Genomic DNA, 18,488 nt, shown 5'->3' on the forward strand with positions numbered 1-18,488 from the left:
CTTATAGTCTCATAGCCAATCCTGGCTATTTACTTTGAGAGAAAAGATTTGAGAAGGTGGTTTTCAGCTGACATTCATTCTAAAGCCAAGAAAAAAAGCCAGGTTCAGAACTAAGTCTCTTAGGAGAGATGACAGAAGGTCTGGTTAGTCAACAAAATGATGGACTGGGTATTAGGTCTATCTTGTATTTTACTGACACAAATTGGTATAGTTATGCTTTAACAGTATTTTGAGAGAAAAGTTTTATTTTAACAGGAAAGGTGATATGTAGGAGGAGCTAAGGTGGAAGGAGTATGGAGAGGAAGAGGAGGAATAAGGAGAGGAGGATCTAGGTGATAAGAAAGAGAAAAATGGGGGGGGGGGGACATGGAGGCAGATGTTCACATGTCTCTGCCAGTCAAAGATAGTTGATATATCTAGGTTGGGTAGTGGGTTACACTTCTGATTGATATTGAGCACTACCAAACTTATAGAGCCTTTGGTTAACATTAAAAAAATTATATAAAAGCAAAAGGAGAAGGGGGCATGAGATATGGGTTTTCTAGGGAGGGGAAATGGTGAAAGGGGATGGCATCTGAAATGTAAATAAAATATCCAATAAAAAATTGAAAAAAAAGAATACAGTGTAATGGTTGTGATCCTCATATTTGGCTTTTGAATATTTGCTAATTTATAGTTTATCATTTTATTAGTATGTAGCATATTAAAAACACAAAGCAAGTCATGGTGGTATATATCTGTAATAGCAGAAATAAGGAAGTAAAAGAGGAAAATCATGAGCTCCAAACCACATAGCAAGACTGTAGAAAGGACAGAAAGGAGAAAGAGAATTTACGAAAGTTATAAAGAATAATTGAATACAAGTCCTAACATTTTCTTCTTTAATTCAGGACCTGTTTTTTGCACTCCTGGTCACTATGAGTAACCACTCCTCCACTTCAGACTCATGTTCTAAACTAGGTCTGAAATAGAGTATTCCACAATTTATCCATTCCTGTAATAACCAACTAAATATAATGTGAGCCATGCATGTAACTTCATACATTACAAGGTTTCATTATATAACCCTGCACAGAAGACCATGGGGCCTATAGGCTTAGTGTCTGGATGTACAGTGGTCTCAACATAAACTCAGTAGGGAGCCCTAAGCTGCCTACATATAAACTACTACTTCCTGAAGTATCTTAGGAAGAATAAAAGGAACTATAAAGCAAAGAGGTAAACAGACAAACTCCCACTCAATATGAGCCTGAAAATTAAATTTCTACCAACTAAAAATCTTACCTACCAAAGCATTACATTTTAATTACCTAAGGGAAATTATTTACTTCACAGTCTAAACATTTATATTCAGATCTACCCAGGCCAAAGTCTGCAACCTTCTATAGCACAGCAGTCTGTGTGAAGCAGTTGCACACCTACACATCTGCACTGGACCTCTGCTTCAAAAGCCTCCAACACTTTCTGGGATTATTTCTACTTAGGTTCATGTCATGGCCGATAGTATCAAAAATAACAAATTCAAAATCATCTTATTTTTCCAACTTTCAGAAATTTCCTGTTGCTGACTTTGATGAGCTCCAGGAATTACAATAACCCCAAACTATGCTTAGTATAGTACTTGAGGTCTTCTCTCAAGGAGATTAGAGATGATTAAAACAAGCAACTTCCAACAACTGCCCAGATTCTTTTTTCTTCAATGACTCTACTGTGTAGAAAAATCAAAAAAGTTATTTTCCTGTGTATTTTATAACACATCACAGAAAAACTGATATTTATGATACTCCAAAAGAAGGTAGTGAATGAAGTATTAGGTAGGAATAAGAATATGCTTTGAGGTTTATGTAAGACAAACTTTCCAAGCATTATTATGCAAACTGTCTCCAAATCCTTTTAGATGTAATCAAGCAGAATTTTGTTCTTGGTTCTCCCTCAAATTTGAGTATTTTTAACATAATTTTTTGAGAATTTATTATTTGAAAATTTCATTCATACATACAATATATTTTAACCATATCCATCCCTATTACTCTCCCTAACTCCTCCAGATCTATTCCCCATGTCTCCTCCCAACTTCATTATATATATACATATATATACATATATATACATATATATACATATATATGTATGTGTGTGTATGTATATATATATATATATATGTATATACATACACACACACACACATAAAATGTATATTTGTCCCACTGAGTCCAATTTGTGCTGCCCATAGCCCATATTATCCATGGGTGTGGGGCCCTCTACTTGAACCATCTTTAACATCTCAGAGTCCTGTGTAATTTCTTTTTTATATGAGGTATTTTAAACAAAAGTAGCTACATAGATGTAAAGAGTATCAAATTGAGATATGCTTCTTTTCCTTAACTGAGAAGTAGTGGTTGCATGCCTTTAATCCCAGCACTCAGGAGGCGGAGGCAGACAAACCTCTGTGAATTGAACGACATCCTGGTCTACAAAGTGAGTCCAGGATATACAGAACTACCCTGTCTTGAAAAACAAACAAAGATATACTTCTTTTCATTGGTTGCTTATGAAATTATAAAAGGCAAGGGGAATGATGAGCAATCAATAATGCAGCCCAGAGAAAAGCAGTACTCATTGGCAGAGATGGCATAGGCAACTACTACAACAGAATGGCTACAGAACTGCTCGTTGGTATGGCAAGAGCTGAAAGACTAGCACAAATATTAACTGCATCTAGACATCTCCTTTGAAAGACATCTAATTAAAGGCATTTTAATTCTCAAAGTAGGTAACAATAGGGCATATAGTATATATCTAATAACTACTAATACATAAGTGGCAGGATAAAAGGGGAAACACAAAGTTAAAATTATAAAGTATGAACACCAGTATTGCTTGGTACACAGGATCAAGGCTGAGAGATGCTCAGTGAGTAAATCGTGTGCCAAACAAGCATGAAAACTAGAGTTTACATTCCTAACACTAGTGGAAATGCCAGCCAGGCCAGATGTGGCTGCCTGCTTGTAATCCCCACACTTGGGAAGAAGACACAAGGGATCCCCACAACAAGCTGGTTAGCTACACTGATCAAATCTGCAAACTCTGGGTTCCAATGAAGGTCTCTGCTTCTGTGGCTAGGTCAGAAAGTGTTTGAAGAAGACAACCTACATCAATCTCTGTCCTTGATACACACATGCACACATACCCACATATGCCACACACACCACAAACACTCCCCCCTTCCTTTCTCTCTCTCTCTGAATACAAAAACAAAATTACAGAATTATAAAATATAACCGGAGAGTCAGCAAAAGCAAACGACCAATTTAAATCAAATATAACTTAAAATTACCATGATCAAAAGGTCTTCTTCTCAAAGAAGTTGAGATTACCATTGTACCAGGAGATCAACCAGTGTTTTAGAGAACAAAGTATGTACAAAATGTATAAATAACTGACTAGGTAGATGATATCAGGCATCAATGGAACAATCTTAAAACATACAAACAAAACACCCTTCAAACTAAGGCTGGTGATATGGCTCAGCAGGTGAAAGACAACCTGTGCTCAAAACCTAGGACTCACATGGCAGAAGAGAACCCATTCCTGAAAGCTGTCCTCTGGTTTCCAAGCACATACTTGTGAGACAGACAGACAGAAAGACAGACAGACAGACAGACAGACAGACACACACACACACACACACACACACAATGTAAAAAGGAAAGAAAATTACAAACTATCCCTTAATAAAAACAAATCAGTAATAAGTAATATATACAAAATATTTAACTACATCTATGCACACGGATACTGTAATTCTCCAAGGCTTGTTAGTTAGCATATGCTATCCAATATCTATAGATGAGCACTTGAAGCATGCCAGAACTGAGAAACTACAATTTTAGTTTTAATTTATATTTAAATTTAACAACATTCCATTCAAACATGATTAGAACAATTTGAGTTTGTGATTTATGATATCCGCTGGACATCTTAAAAACTGTGCTGGAAGTATAAATGTAAAATATACATCAGAATTTAAAAGTCAGTATAAAATGCTAGACTATGAAATATGTCATAAATAAAGCGCTCTCTCTCTCTCTCTCTCTCTCTCTCTCCCCCCTCCCCCTCCCCCTCCCTCTCCCTCTCTGTGCATGTGTGTATGTGTATGTTTTGCTACACAACACCCAGAGCTTTAAGCATAGTAGACAAAGTACCAATGAGCTGCATCCTCAACCCATCAATCCTTTTTAAAAGACAGACATATCGGCCCATACCTATAATCTCAGGATTTAGGATTACCAGTTCAAAGCTAGAGTGCCTTGGCAAGATCAAGGCCAGTCTGAGCTTCACAGTAAAACTATTGCTAGAGGTGTGTGTTTGTGGAAATCGGATAGCCAAGTAGTAGAACACTTGCCTAGCATGTGCAAGGCCTTGGATTTGATTCATACAGTTGCAAAGAAAGCAAAACTCAAAATGTTGAATAATTTTGATACATGGATTTAAATTAAATATACTATTCAAGTTAATTTCTTGTTTTCTCTTTTTTTTTTCTAAATTATATCTGTTGCTTGTATCATCTATCACAAAGTACTGTTCCCAATTATCTGACAGAATTCAGGAGTGTCCACTATGCAAGATTTGTAAGTGAAATATTTCTTCTCTCCTAGTGCATAAAACATTACCATAGCCCTGGCAGGCAGAAACAAGCCCCAGATGGGCAACCCCCACTAGGGGGCCCGTGCAGTCTGGGTGGGGAGGAAGCCTAGAAAGATTGTCTAGTGCCACTCTGGGAGAAGAACAAGCCCTAGACAAACACCAGTCCAGAGCAGTGCAGGCCCCAACAGGCAGACCACACCTGAGATGACCCCTACCACACAGCATTCCTGAGATAACCCCAGATACCCAGACACTCAGATACCCCAGGAGACACTAATAGGAGCAAGTAAGTGGTGGGGAAATGGAAGAGAAAGAGCAGAAGAATGTGTGTACAATGAAGAGCCAGAAATAGAGCCAGGGTAGTGAGGAACAGCCTGATGTATCTGGTGATGCCACCTAAGACAATAGTGAGGTCCTGGCCTTTGCTCCCACTGAGGGCCATGTCCACGGCCCTGGAGTAGCAGGGGTCTGTTACCACCAAAGGTCAGGTGGACATCCTTGGTCTGGGTTGCCACCCAGGGCCATGTTGTTGTCTGATGGCTGGGTAGAACTAGCCCTTGCCCTCACCAGGACATCCTGAAAGAGCTGACCCTGAGGCCATGAGAGCAGGAGAGCTGACCCTACCTCTCACCTGCTACAGCAATAAGGAGAGTGGACTCTATACTTTGCCTGGGCAGCACAGTAGACCTGGCCCTGTATATAGGGGTTGCCAGTGAGCTAGCCCTGGAGGTGTGAGCATGGGAGAGCCAGCTCTGCCTCTTGTCAGCTGTATGGTCATTAGAGCAGGAAACATGGTCCTATTCCTCACCTGCTGCAGAAATCTGGAGAATAGGCCCTACACCTTGCCTGGGCAGTGCAGTATAGCAGACCCTGGTGATGGGGGCCCAGGGGAGCATGGCCCCGAACTTATATGCTATGCATCCTGTAGACAAGAGAAAGAGAGAGGCCCTCCTCCCTTACCACCTAGGGTAGGTGAAAGAGCTGCCCCAGGTGTCATGAAAGTGGGAAACTGGCCCTGTCCCTCACCTGCTGCAACACACAGAACAGGCCCTAAACCTGGGCAGCACAGTAGAGTTTGCCCTGGTGGGGGAGGGGAGTGCAAGTGAATCAGCCCTGAGAACATGAGAGCAGAAGCTATGGCCTAGCCCCTTGCCTGCTATAGCACTGCCCAGCATCTCTACTAGGCAGTATTTTTTTTTATTAGATATTTTATTTACACTTTAGATGCCATCCCCTTTCCCCATCCCCCCCCCTTAGAAAACGCTTATCCCATGCCCCGTTTTTCTTTTTGCACATATACATTTTTTTTAAAAAATGTTAATCATAGGCTTTATAAGTTTGGAATTGTTCAATCAGAGGTGTAACCCACTGACCAACCTAGATATAACAACTATCTTTGACTGGTAGAGATACATGAATATCTGCCTCCCTGTCTCCCCCCTCTTTCTCTCTCTCATCACCTAGCTTCTCCTCTCCTTCTTCTCCTCCTCCTCTTCTTACTCCTTCTCTTCCTCTCAGTACTCCTCTCTACTAGGCAGTATTGATAGTGTACCAGAAGCCCAAGACCTCAAACCAGATGAATGATTGATTGCAATGAAGTGTGGACAAAAGTGTACACTGGGACATTGTTTCACACTACAGCTTCCACAACAAGACTTTTTTTTTTTTCTTTTTAGGAGACGAGGTTGCAAAAATGGAGTATAAGTATGACAGAACAGGGAGATGAATGGAACTGTGTGCACAATGTGAAATTCACAAAGAACCAATAAAAGGGTTTTTTTTTTTTAAGTAAAAAATAAAATAAAACATTACTTTAGGCTATCAGACTATGTATATTTTATATGCTATAAACTTGTTTGTCTTTTCATACAGTAAAAAGCAATGGAGGGGTCTGTCATTCTGGTTCCAGTACCTTGGACATCTCAGAATCAGGAAGTGCTCAGTGCCCTACATGAAATGAAGTAGAATTTGTATACAACACTTTCATCTTCTTGAGAGGTGCTGAAGATACTGCTCAGCTGCAAAAACCATTTGCTGCTCTCACAGAAGACTGGGTTTGGTTCCCAGCACCCAAATGGCAATTCACTACTAGCTATAACTCTTAGTTCCAGAGGATCTGACACCCTCTTCTGGTCTCCACAGGAACCAAGCACATATGTGATGTCTAGACAGATATGCAGATAAAACACTCATTACACATAAAAATACTTACATCATCTTCAAATTAATTATAATATTGTACACAATACAAACACCACAGTTGTTACACTGTATCATTTAGGGAAATGACAAAAAGTCTGTACATATTCAGTATACATGCAATTTTTTTCCAAATATTAAGTATATAAATTCCTTATCTGTGGCTGAACCGTATTCCTCTGAGTTCTGAAGGCTGATAACATTTAGTCATTGCTCTGCTATCTAAGGAAGTCATCAAGAAACTGAATAACACTAGTGCAAAAACTTGGGCTCTTCCTTTGGTTTGATTCCCTGGCTCATGTTAATGCTTTTTTTTTTTATTTTTTTTTAATATGACAGCCAAATGAGAGCCTTTGGTTTACAAAAGGTTTCGATAAGCCTAATTTGAAGTACATTTTATGTTTAATCTATTTACTGTCAGGACTACACATATATCAAGGTACTTCCCAGCAGGCTGTATTTGTACCTGGGGGCAGGTATTACTATCTCAGTACACTCACATCCAATGAGTTAATTGGGAAGCTCAGTTCAAGGTTCCTGCAGAGTACTGTAGGAAATCTCTGATTCTTAGTTTCACCTAGCTCCCACTCTATTCTTACTTACGCCTACTGTAGTGAAAATACAACCCCTTAACATTTTTAATGGCAATATCCAAAAAAGACCACAAGATGGAGATATTACTCCATTACTTTTAATATTTGTATGTATACATTTTTTTCATAATTTTTCATAAAGGTTAGTTACTCTAATACATTCTTTTACCATATAAGGCTTTGCACATGTTACGCAAGTGCTCTACTACTGAATGCAGTTTGCTATATTCTTTTATGAGATGAAGTTTTGCTACTCAGCTTAGGATGACCTCGCCATGTAAGGTAGGCTGGTTTTGAACTAATGATTCCCCTGAGTGCTGGATCACAGATGTGGGCACCATGCCCACCTTGAAAAGATTATTGACAGGGGGCTGAGGGTGCAGCCTGATGGCAGAGTGCTTGTTCTATATTTAGATCTCTTCATCAATTTGAACAGTATTCATCAGAGCTCCAAATGACTATTAACTATTGCTAAACATCAATTCAACTTAAAGATGTATTTACAATGAAGATAATGTAAAGGATGTGCTATAGCCTTTGAAGACAATTCAAGCCATAACTTTTGGTAATTGTTTTTTAAAATGTCAGTACTGTTGAAAACTGAAGCTTTTCACAATAACCACTTTCAGAATCAACCTAAATTAATGTAAAATACATCTAGTAGTGAGATACCAAAAGTCACATAATTCCACAGAACTACTATGAAAATCACAGCATGGTACTCAGTTGTACTTCATCAAATATTTATATTAGTATGCTTTACTTAAACCAGGAAGCCTATTTCCTACTGTAGATGAAAGACTCATACAAAAATATCGTAATATACAACTGCACAAAATTTTTTTAAAAATTAAAATAAAAAAATCACATTTCCAGCTTTAGTATAAATAAAAGATCCATACAAAAAATAACATGTGATATAATTAACTACTAGAAAAGTTACAACTTCTGGGTTTTTTACATTATTCTTATTGTCCTTTAACACCCATAAATCAACTCATGTCATCAACTATTAATGCAAAGCACCATTTTAAAGCCAATATGTATGTGTGTGTGTGTGTGTGTGTGTGTGTGTGTGTGTGTGTATAGGTGTGTGTGTAAATATATATATTTATATATAAAGAAAGGGTTCTGCTTTGTAACCCTGGATAGCTTAGAACCCACTATGTAGACTGGGCTGGTCTTAAATTTGAAAGAATTCTCCAACTTCTGCTTCCCAAGTGCTAGAATTACCTGTATGTGCCACTACACTCCAAATAAATACTAACATTTTATACATTTTATTTATTTGTGATATATTCATTCATTCCTGGAACTCATTGAGACCAGGTTGGCCTCAAATTCACAGATATCTGCCTGTCTCTGCCTCCCAAGTGCTAATCTTTTAAATAAATGTGTGGTCAATGAAAATAACTGCTGATAAAATTTGCAACTTCTAGATTTCAAAAAGTGAGAGGTTTCTTGGTAATACACAAAGGCAATTGATCATAGAATGTCCTCTTGAACATTACTTTTCTCAGTGGTGGTAAGAATCAAACTCTAAAGGACTGGCTAGAAGCTTCTTTCTTAGCTAGCATAGTTTTGAACCTTCAGCCTTCCCCATGGCACAATAAATGACAATGGTGATGTTCTTCCTTCTGGTCTTAATTAATGTTCACCATACACAAAAAAGTATGATACCACATAGTTTTTTTTTTTAAATTCTTGTGCCTTTTATACTCAGGAGTTGTGTGTATCCCTGAATTTGTTTATCTAAAGAAATTATTACCTTTTAGAATTTTTTGTTATCAGTGGCATTTAAATACTACATGCCCTTTATTTTATTCTTAATCTTAGATTCAGTTTAGTATTAAACAACTCAAATTCTATTAGCTGACTGCACAAAGCTTAATGGCTACTGCCTGACTAGCAACAAAATAGGCATCCATTTAATAATTGAAGCATATTGTTTTATATACATTTTCTAAGCAAAAGTGCAGAATGTGGCTTGCCCTTGTTTCTGTAATATGCCTGAATACATATAAGATTCCAGCTACTAGGTGGTAGTAAACAGGAATATTTACTGAAAAAGTAAATGGATGCTAACTTTACTTAATTTAGTATTCAATAAGACAAAGAATGAAATACAAATTCTAGATTAAATTTCTAACTTAAGACCTAAGAGTCAGCCCCCAACCCCATCAATAAGTGCAATACCATAAAAATCCAAATATTCAGTACTTAAGATATCATAATGTTACTCAAAACACAGTGAAAATAGTTTGCATTTGTTTGTATAGGACCCATATTTCACAATTAAATGCTTCATGACAGTAGAAACTACTTTCTGCAAATACATATGATTATAGCTTACTGTAACAGTGTTCAAGGTCCTACTTTTCACAATCAGAAGTCTCTCTTTACTGTAACTCCATTCCTCTACCCAGTCACACCACTTTAAAAAGGCAATGGAACAGTTTTAATTATAGACAAATTTGCTGACATATTACCATCCAAATATACCCAATGATGTCTGTCTCAGGAAGATATTTATAAAGTATTATAGTAATAGTTCATACAATGAGCCTTTCACTGATAGAAAACCTAACAGATCTAGGAGCCAGTTAATATTGATAACAGGCATATTATAAAAGTACTTGTTACTTTTAACTGCTACAAATACTCTCCCCTCACTAACCATTAAACCAATTATCTACCCTTACTTCCATCCTAGAATCTATTCACTCTGAACCCTGGGGAAAGTGGGATTTTGAAATCTACCACATTAGTCACTGAGTAAGGTATTAAGCTATTCAATAAGATGTTTAAAAAGATATCTATGAGTAACTGTACCCATAGACGCCAATTTTACTTCCCCAATTCAATGTAAAATATCGTCTATGGAAGGAAAAGGTAAGATATCTGAGTGTTCTACTGATTAACACTAAAAAAGACTCAGAACACCAGAAAAGACAGCTAAAAGAGTTTTATTTATTTATTTATTTATTTATTTTATTGAGTGTATGTTGAACAAGGGAAAATGGATCAAAAGGGAGGGAGGGAGGGAGGGAGAGCCATCATTCCATGCTGGGATGATCCGTGCCTTGAGAAGGAAGTCCTTCTAAATGGGCTAGTATGTAGTAGTCTCCATACTTTATCGAAAAGACTTTGGCTCTGGCCTCCTATTTGATTCCCAAGGGGCAGTCTGGGTACCCTTATAGATAGTCTGGGAATATATCTTTGGTGAAAGTATTCCAATGGCCATCACGTGCTCCTGGCCTTGCGTAGACCTCAAAGGTGCAGACAGAACCAGATGCTGCTGAGCACCTCTTCCAAATGACTAGCTCCTGACATGCTTGATGATATCGCAGCTAAAAGATTTCTATCAGCTCCAGGTTATATGTGAGACAATTTCTGCAACAGACTTGCTTTTCCCTATAAAATGTGCTTAGGCAATCCTCACTAAGCTACACTAAGCGTTTTATACAAAGAAAAATAAATAAATTCTAATAATCAAATCTGATTCAAAGCTGTATATAATTAAATAGTATTTATCTATCTCTAAGTCTATACATGACATGCCAACATGAGAGATATGATTGAAGGATAATCTACCATTCTAGAATCTGCATTTCTCTCTCCCTCAAAATTGTGAAATAATTTCAGATTCATAGTAAGAAAAAAAAAAAAAAGAAGAAGAGGCTAAGTACACAACAAATTTACAAAGGAATGGATGCTTAAAGATTGAACCACATAACTTGGGCCCATGGGGCTCACAGAGACTGAACCACCAACCAAAGAACATGCATGGGCTGGACCTAGGCCCCTTACACCTATGTAGTAGATGTGCAGCTTGGTCTTCATGTGGGTCCCCTAACAACTGGAGTGGGGGCTGTCTCTGAGTCTGGTGCCTACCTTTGGATTCCTTTCCCATAGCTGGATTGCCTTATCTGGCCTCAGTGTCAGAGCATGTCCTTAGTCTACTGTGCCTTGATGTGCCAGGGCGGGTTGGTACCCATAGAGAGGCTTCCTCTTCTCTGAGGAGAAGGGAAGGGGAGAATGAGGGAGGGGTGGGAGGATGAGACTGGGAGGAGAGGAGGGAGGGGGGTTATGATCAGGATGTAAAGTGGATAAATAAGTTAATGAAAAACAGATTAAACTACACACTAGCATCACAAGTGCAATGACTCTCACAATACAATTAATTATATATAACTGAGAACAAAAGTACAGATTCACCAGTCAACAGAGACATCTTCATTTTTTAAGAGTTAGGGTTTAAGATGGCCAATTAATGACTCTTCTTTCCCATCCAAAAAACAAGGACGCAGCTAGGCACAGTGAGAATATATAACAGATATTGGAGAATATTCACAGATTTTAAAATAAAAATGAATTATTTATTCATGGCTAGAATATTCTATAAAATATTGTATAGGAGAAATTATGGTCCCACAAGATAGTTACAAAAACAAAAAATAAAAAAAAAAGAGAGAAAAGCTAGAATTGGCACTGATTCTATGATAAATAAAGGGAGTCCAAGGAGCTGTTAAGTGAAATACAAATATTATGTAGGGATCTAGAATTTAAGTTAGATTTAAGATTTTTGAACAGCCTATCTTCTACCCTACATGGTATTGTTCATCTTTCTGCCTGACTCTCCTCTGAAAAGATGCAATATCCACATTGGAGTGCCCTATGAACAATTAAAAAGCATTCTAAAAATAGGCTGAACCACTGATATGCTTTCTAGAGTCAACCTCTACCAAAGACTTCTGAAGTCTCTTCCTAAATTTCTAGAACAACTTGAAATATACACAGAGCCCTTATGTAAAAAGCTATTACATAAATGTGACCTATTGTTAAGTAAAAACTACCAAGAAAGCACTTGTTTGGGGAATTGCAATTTAGGGGTTTTTTTTTGTTGTTTGTTTGTTTGGTTTTTTTTTAACACTTACATGGTTTCACCAATGTTATTTCATTCAGTGTATAGTGAAGTGTTTGACAGGTATCCATAAAATTCACCTATTCTTATATATTTTTAGTTATGAGCCTAGCCTTTAATGGCTGAGTCATCTCTCCAGCCCAAAACTCACCTGTTCTAAAGAACAAAGTAACTCTTAAAATTGCCCAAAGTCATAAAGCTAAAAGATAAAGTAGTCCAAAAATCTAAAAGTCATATTATTGCAAATATGCATCTTGAGGAAGGACAAGAAGACAAGAAAAGATGAAACCAGAATCATCTAATTTCCGTTATCCAACTCTTCCTCGTCTCCTCTCGTTGAACCCACTGTTAAGTCCAGCCAATTCTCAGAACCCTCCTTTGACTCTTACTCAGCTGATCACTTCTTCCTCTCTTGAGATATTTCCACTCTTTGACTTGAGAGACATCCTATGTCTTGGTTTGTCTCTTCCTATCTCTCTCCCTGGTCACCATCTCTCTGGCTTAGCGCCCAGACCTCTTCCCTTGTATTTTGGATTCATTCTTTTGGGTAAACTAATTCAGTTATGTGGTTTCAAGTTACCTTCTAAATACCAAGAACTAGTTTATTATCTATAGCCTATTTTTTCTGTCTGAACTCCAGACCTGAATAACCAAATAGCCACATGCCAGCCCCCACTGTGCTTAACAGATATGGCAAACTTGTTGTGACCAAACCCTTGATTTTCCCTCAACCAGAGTCCCTGTCCAGGCTTCTACAATTCAAGTAAGTTCAACTACCTCCTTAATCTTTAGAATTGTCTTCAATCTCTCTTCTGTTAGAATCCACATGTAAGCCACTTGTCCTGTTCGCTTTCCTATTGCTGTGATAAAGACCAGGACCAAAGGCAACCTAGGTAGGGAAGGGTTTGTATACCTTACAGTTTACATTCCACTATGAAGAGAACTTACAGCAGGAACTGAAGTAGATTGGAGGAACAATGCTTACTGGCTTTCTTCCTATGGCTTACTCAGCCTGCTTTCTCATACAACCAAGGAGTTCTTACACATGCCCAGGAGTGGCACTACCTACATTAGGCTAGCCCTCTCATATTGATCATTTATCAGAAAAATGTCCCAAGGACTTATGTCCCAGGCCAAAATGATGGAGGCATCTTCTCAAACTTGAAAGAAAAATCAATTAACCAGCACAACACTTAAGTAAAATCTTGACAATTTTATGATCAAATTAAATCCAGAATCTGATCACTTCATACCAACATCACTACTATCACCAGGCCTATGCTACATTCTACACTACCATTATTTCTCTAAGAAACTAAAGCCTTATAAACTATACTTAGCACAAAGACATGACCATTTTAAAATTTACTTCAAATCTGGTCAACATTCATTCCACAACTTAATTATGAGTAAAAATCACTGTCCTAATAATGGCCTGCAAGCACTGTATGATCTGTCCCTACCACTGCGACTTAGATCCTATCCCCCATTACTATTCTCCAGCACTCTGCTCTGCCCATACTGGCTGCCAGTCCCTCAAACTCTCAACACACTCCTGTATCAAGACCTGTGCACTCACTCTCTTGAGAGCATTCCCTAAATGCTTGTCAGCCATGCTGTATGCTCCTCTATCACACTATAATCTGAATGTTTGAATCCTTCTAAAATGAGTATGTTGAAGTCCAATCCCCAAAGTGATAAGAACCAAGAGGTAGAACATCTGAGAACTGACAGGTTAGAAGGGTGGAGTCCTTATGAATAGAATCAATGCTTTATAGCTTCTCATTTCCTTCAGAGGCCTCTGTGTATCTGCTATTTATATAAACCTATTTACATTCACTATTTGTGCTCCTATCCCAACTAACTATTAAGCTAATTGAGGCTAAAAGTTTTATGCTTAAGATCTAGTGAATACCAAATAAGTCTTCAATGAATAACACCACTGGATAGTTTTGCTACTTCATCTATCCCAACATCTGCTAGTCAACAGGAGATTGTTTGGTTCTAGCTTGAATATCACACATTAAACTTTAAACAGGTGGAGTTTATCTCTACCACATATCTGGCCCCTTGAAAGTCTTCCAAGAAAACTAAAATTCAAAGTAAAGAACGTTCCAATCTATTTTTCTGTGTCAGTAAAATAAAGTTCCTTCCAGCTTTCTTTTCAATTTCAACACAGCTAAACACAAAAATATAGATTAAAATAATTTTATGGATTCTTTTCTAATTTTACCAATTTGACCAAATCTTCTCAATTATCTATATATATTTCCCCATCTTTACTTACACAGTTAAGGTCTCTAGTTGTTCATACTAATTCACTGCAAACTAAACAGTATGAAATTACAAACCACAATAGTCAACAGACAAGGCCAGATAACTAATCATTTTAAATTATGTATACACTTGTATGGGTTTGTATACTCAAGTACAGTACTCTCAGAGATCACATCACATGTCAGATCTGCTAAAACTGGAATTATAAGCAGTTGTGAGCAAAAAAACACAGGTACTTGGAAATGAAATCCATTCCTCTGAAGGAACAGCAAGTTCTCTTAACTATTAAGCCATCTTTCCACCCAGAGATAATATAAATTTGAAACCATTACTGTTAAGTCTCTATATTCTCTTAAAAAGCTTAATTTCTACAAACAATTCAAAAGCATCATCAAGATTTGTTTTGATAGGTTATTGTTCTACTTTGATTTCTGTTACTATGATAAAACACTGACAAGATAAACTTGAGGGAGAAAGGTTTTTGTTTGGTTTTTGTTGTTGTTGTTGTTGTTTTAACTTACATTTCCAAGTCACAGTCTCTGAGGAAAGTAAAGGCAGGAACTGAAGCAGAGACCACACAGACATGCTACTCACTGTCTGGCTCCCCATGGCTTGCTCATCTTGCTTTTTATATAACTCAGGATCATCTGCCAAGTGGTAGTACCACACACACACAGTGGGCTGGGCCCTCCCACAACAATCACTCAAGAAAATGCTCCCAAAGACTTGCCTACAGACCAATCTGATTCAGTCAAGTTCTCAACTGAAATCCCCTCTTCCCAGATGACTTGTGTCCCTTCTAGCTGTGTTAATGTGACAAAATACATGCCAGCACAGTTATATATAATACTCTCACTAGCTACAGAATTTGATCAATCTTAATGAATACTAAACAACTATTTAGTTGAGCTAGCAAGATGGCTCAGTAGTTAAAGACACCTGCTAAGTTTAATCCCTGGGACCCTCATGGAAAGAAAATACCAACTTCCAAGAGCTGTCCTCTGACCTCCATGTTTGCTATGGCAAGCATAATAAGTAAATAGACAAACAAAAAACAAATGCAATAAAGAACACTCCTGGTGTTGCAAAAATGGCTCAGTGGTTAAGAGCACTGGCTGTTCTTTCAAAGGCTCCAGATTTGATTCTCAACAGTCACATGGCAGCTCATAACTACATGTAATTCCAGTCTCAGGGGATCAGATAGATGTCCTGGCCTCTGTGGGTGCCAGGCACAAAGGTGATACACAGACATACATGGAGGGAAAACATTAATAAACTTAAAAAAAAAAAAAACCTAGAGAAACATTGTGGTGTGGTACTAAGAAGAAACATGTAAGACACTGAGGGAGACAAACACACACACACTAACATGGAAGGGATTAGGCCAGGTATAATGGCACATGTCTTCAATTCCAGTTGTCCTTGAGGTAAGTGAATGGATAGCTATGAGTTTGAGACTAGCCCCAGTCAACCTAGACAAGTTCCAGGCCAGCCAGTGCAGCACAGTGAGAAACCTTGGGGGTGGAGGGAGAATGTAAGTAACTTAAATAAAATAAAAAACAAATAAATGAAAAAAAAAAAAAGAAATTATTTACTGTTCTACCTAATCTAGATTTTTTTTTTAAGTTAAAAAGTAAAATGAATCTTCTGGCCTGGTGTAGTGGGAAAAGCCTATAATCTCAACATCCAGCAGGACCTTGAGGCTGGAGAATAATGGTTTAGAGGATAGGCTAAGCTACATGAAGATCCTGTCTCAAAAACCTAAACCCAAAAAAATGATCTTCAAACTTACATTTTCACTAATTATTGTTACATACACTACATTATCGTTTACTTTGGAAATGAGGCATATTTTTTCTCTGTAAGCAGGAAGTGGCACAAGGTAATACTTTACAATGACCACAAAACCACTGTATATAATATTTTTCACTGTTAAAAAATGAGAACTGTTAAGTTCAGTACCGCGGCAATTTTATATTCAATAATTGTATATGCAATCATAGAATTAAAATGCAATGAATGAAAATCAAATTTCTGTTTAACAGTCCAATTAATTTCCTTTCAAAGTTTCCTATTACATAACTTACAGGAAGAGGTACATTTTTTAGCTAACTCTGTTAAGTGTGCCTTTTTGTTATTGTTGTTGTTGTTTTAGCTTCACAATTTATATCTGTGTGAAGGACTCAATCAGAGCTTGGGAGATGCTCTTTCATTCCATGATCATGAAGTTAGTAACATGTCTTCTTTTTCTGTCCATTGTTTGAGGCAGAACCTGAATAAATACCCTCACTCAATCACTTTCAAGTAGAAATAAAAGGGAACAAGAGATTTTACAAGGTGAAGATCCAAGTTAAAGTCAGAACAGAAATGAATGGAGAGGCAAGAACGTATACACAAGAGTATCCTGGGCAGCCCAAACACCTCAAACCCTGAAAGCTTCACAGCTTCCCCTATCAGTCCTAGGACCAACCAAGAGGAGGCTTCAAACTCTTCCAGATTTCTAACTGCAACACGAACACTAATAGCAGGCCATAACGATTACAAAATACAGTGCAAGAAAACCGCTAACAGACACTGAGAAAAAAGAAAGAACGAGGGAGGGAGGCAGATGAAGTAAAAATATGTTTAGGTGGGAAGATGACAATCTGGGGTGATACATGGTTACTGTGTCACACTTGAGACCCGGTAAAAGTATAAAATCGGTCTGCCTACACCTCTCTTCCTTCTTCCTTTAGCACAGCTTGGGGTGGGGGTGGGGGGGGGGGATGGTCTCCAGAAAGCCAGAGAAAAGGTAACAGCACTCTCAGGCTAGTTGCACCGTCCAGTCTAACACTTAGATCAGAAGTTCGGAAGTTGGACCGACGGTGAGGGACTGGGAAGAGGTGACGGTCAAGTGGACCGGGCTGAGTGAGGAGGTCTGGCCCGCCGCGCCGGGCGCGCTTACCTGCTGCACCCCAAGGAACTCGTAGAAGTTCAACTGCACCTCCTCCACCAAGTCGAACAACTCCAGGTCTCCGCTCTCCCAGGCGCGCACCGGCCGCACGGCCGCCAGCAGAAACAGCAGCAGCGGCCACAGCGGCCGCACCGAGGACGACACCAGCCCGGGGCGCCAGCGCTGTAGAAGTCGCGCGGGTCCGAAGCCAGGAACCCACATCGCTCTGGGCTCCGAGAGGTCGGTCGGCAGCCACGCCATGCGCCGGCCGAGAGCTGGGACGTGGCGGGTGGCGCGGGCAGTGCGGACGGCGCCTGTCAGTCAGGAGCGCGAGCAGCCGCCGGAAGCGGCCAGTCAGGCTGCCGCTCGACGGAAGCACCAATAGACGCAGAGAAGGCGGCGGGGGAGCAGAGACCAGTGGCAACCGGCTCTCCCTTTCCCGACCCTCGCCACGGCCTAGGAACAGCTGGAGAGCCAGCGCCGGCACCCAGGCTGCCGTGTGGGAGAGGCTTCCCCAGGCCTCAGCCTATCCCAGGCCTCGCTTCCGGTGACATCACGTCTCCTAGCAACTGTGGGGCGGGGCCGGGGCCGGAAGTAAGACCGCTATGGATTCCGGCCTCGTAGAACAACCTTTCAGTGGATAGCTTATTATAGTAGCTGCACGTGTGTCAGCGCTGGCTAAGAGAGGTGGACGATTACAGACCTCCAGGGCCCGGAACGCCTACCTGTAGGTTTTTTTCCCCATGCCTTTTGCCTTGCCTTCCTAAGTATTAATATTAAAAGCATATTTCAGGATCGATGTATTTTACTGGTTAGGGCTTCTGTTCCCGTGCATTTTATTTATTATTCCATCAGTAAAGATAGGATGCCTTGAACTAATGCCTAAAACACACAGATCCACTCCAGTGTGGTTTTG

General features: G+C 39.0%; 1 protein-coding gene across 2 annotated transcripts in view; it reads right to left on the bottom strand.

Annotated features, from left to right (window-relative positions):
- Dnajc1 (DnaJ heat shock protein family (Hsp40) member C1) overlaps positions 1-18,113 on the bottom strand; it is a 184,986-nt gene extending 166,873 nt beyond the window's left edge. For both annotated transcript variants that reach the window (XR_013112311.1, XM_034510724.2), the window contains exon 1: positions 17,585-18,113. Coding sequence is in view for 1 of the 2 variants with exons in the window: in XM_034510724.2 (XP_034366615.1) it covers positions 17,585-17,833 (249 nt within the window). In the remaining variant the exon portion in view is untranslated. The remainder of the gene's footprint in view (positions 1-17,584) is intronic.
- Positions 18,114-18,488: the final 375 nt, after the last annotated feature.

Source organism: Arvicanthis niloticus, chromosome 8, assembly GCF_011762505.2.
Source record: "Arvicanthis niloticus isolate mArvNil1 chromosome 8, mArvNil1.pat.X, whole genome shotgun sequence".
NCBI lineage: Eukaryota > Metazoa > Chordata > Mammalia > Rodentia > Muridae > Arvicanthis > Arvicanthis niloticus.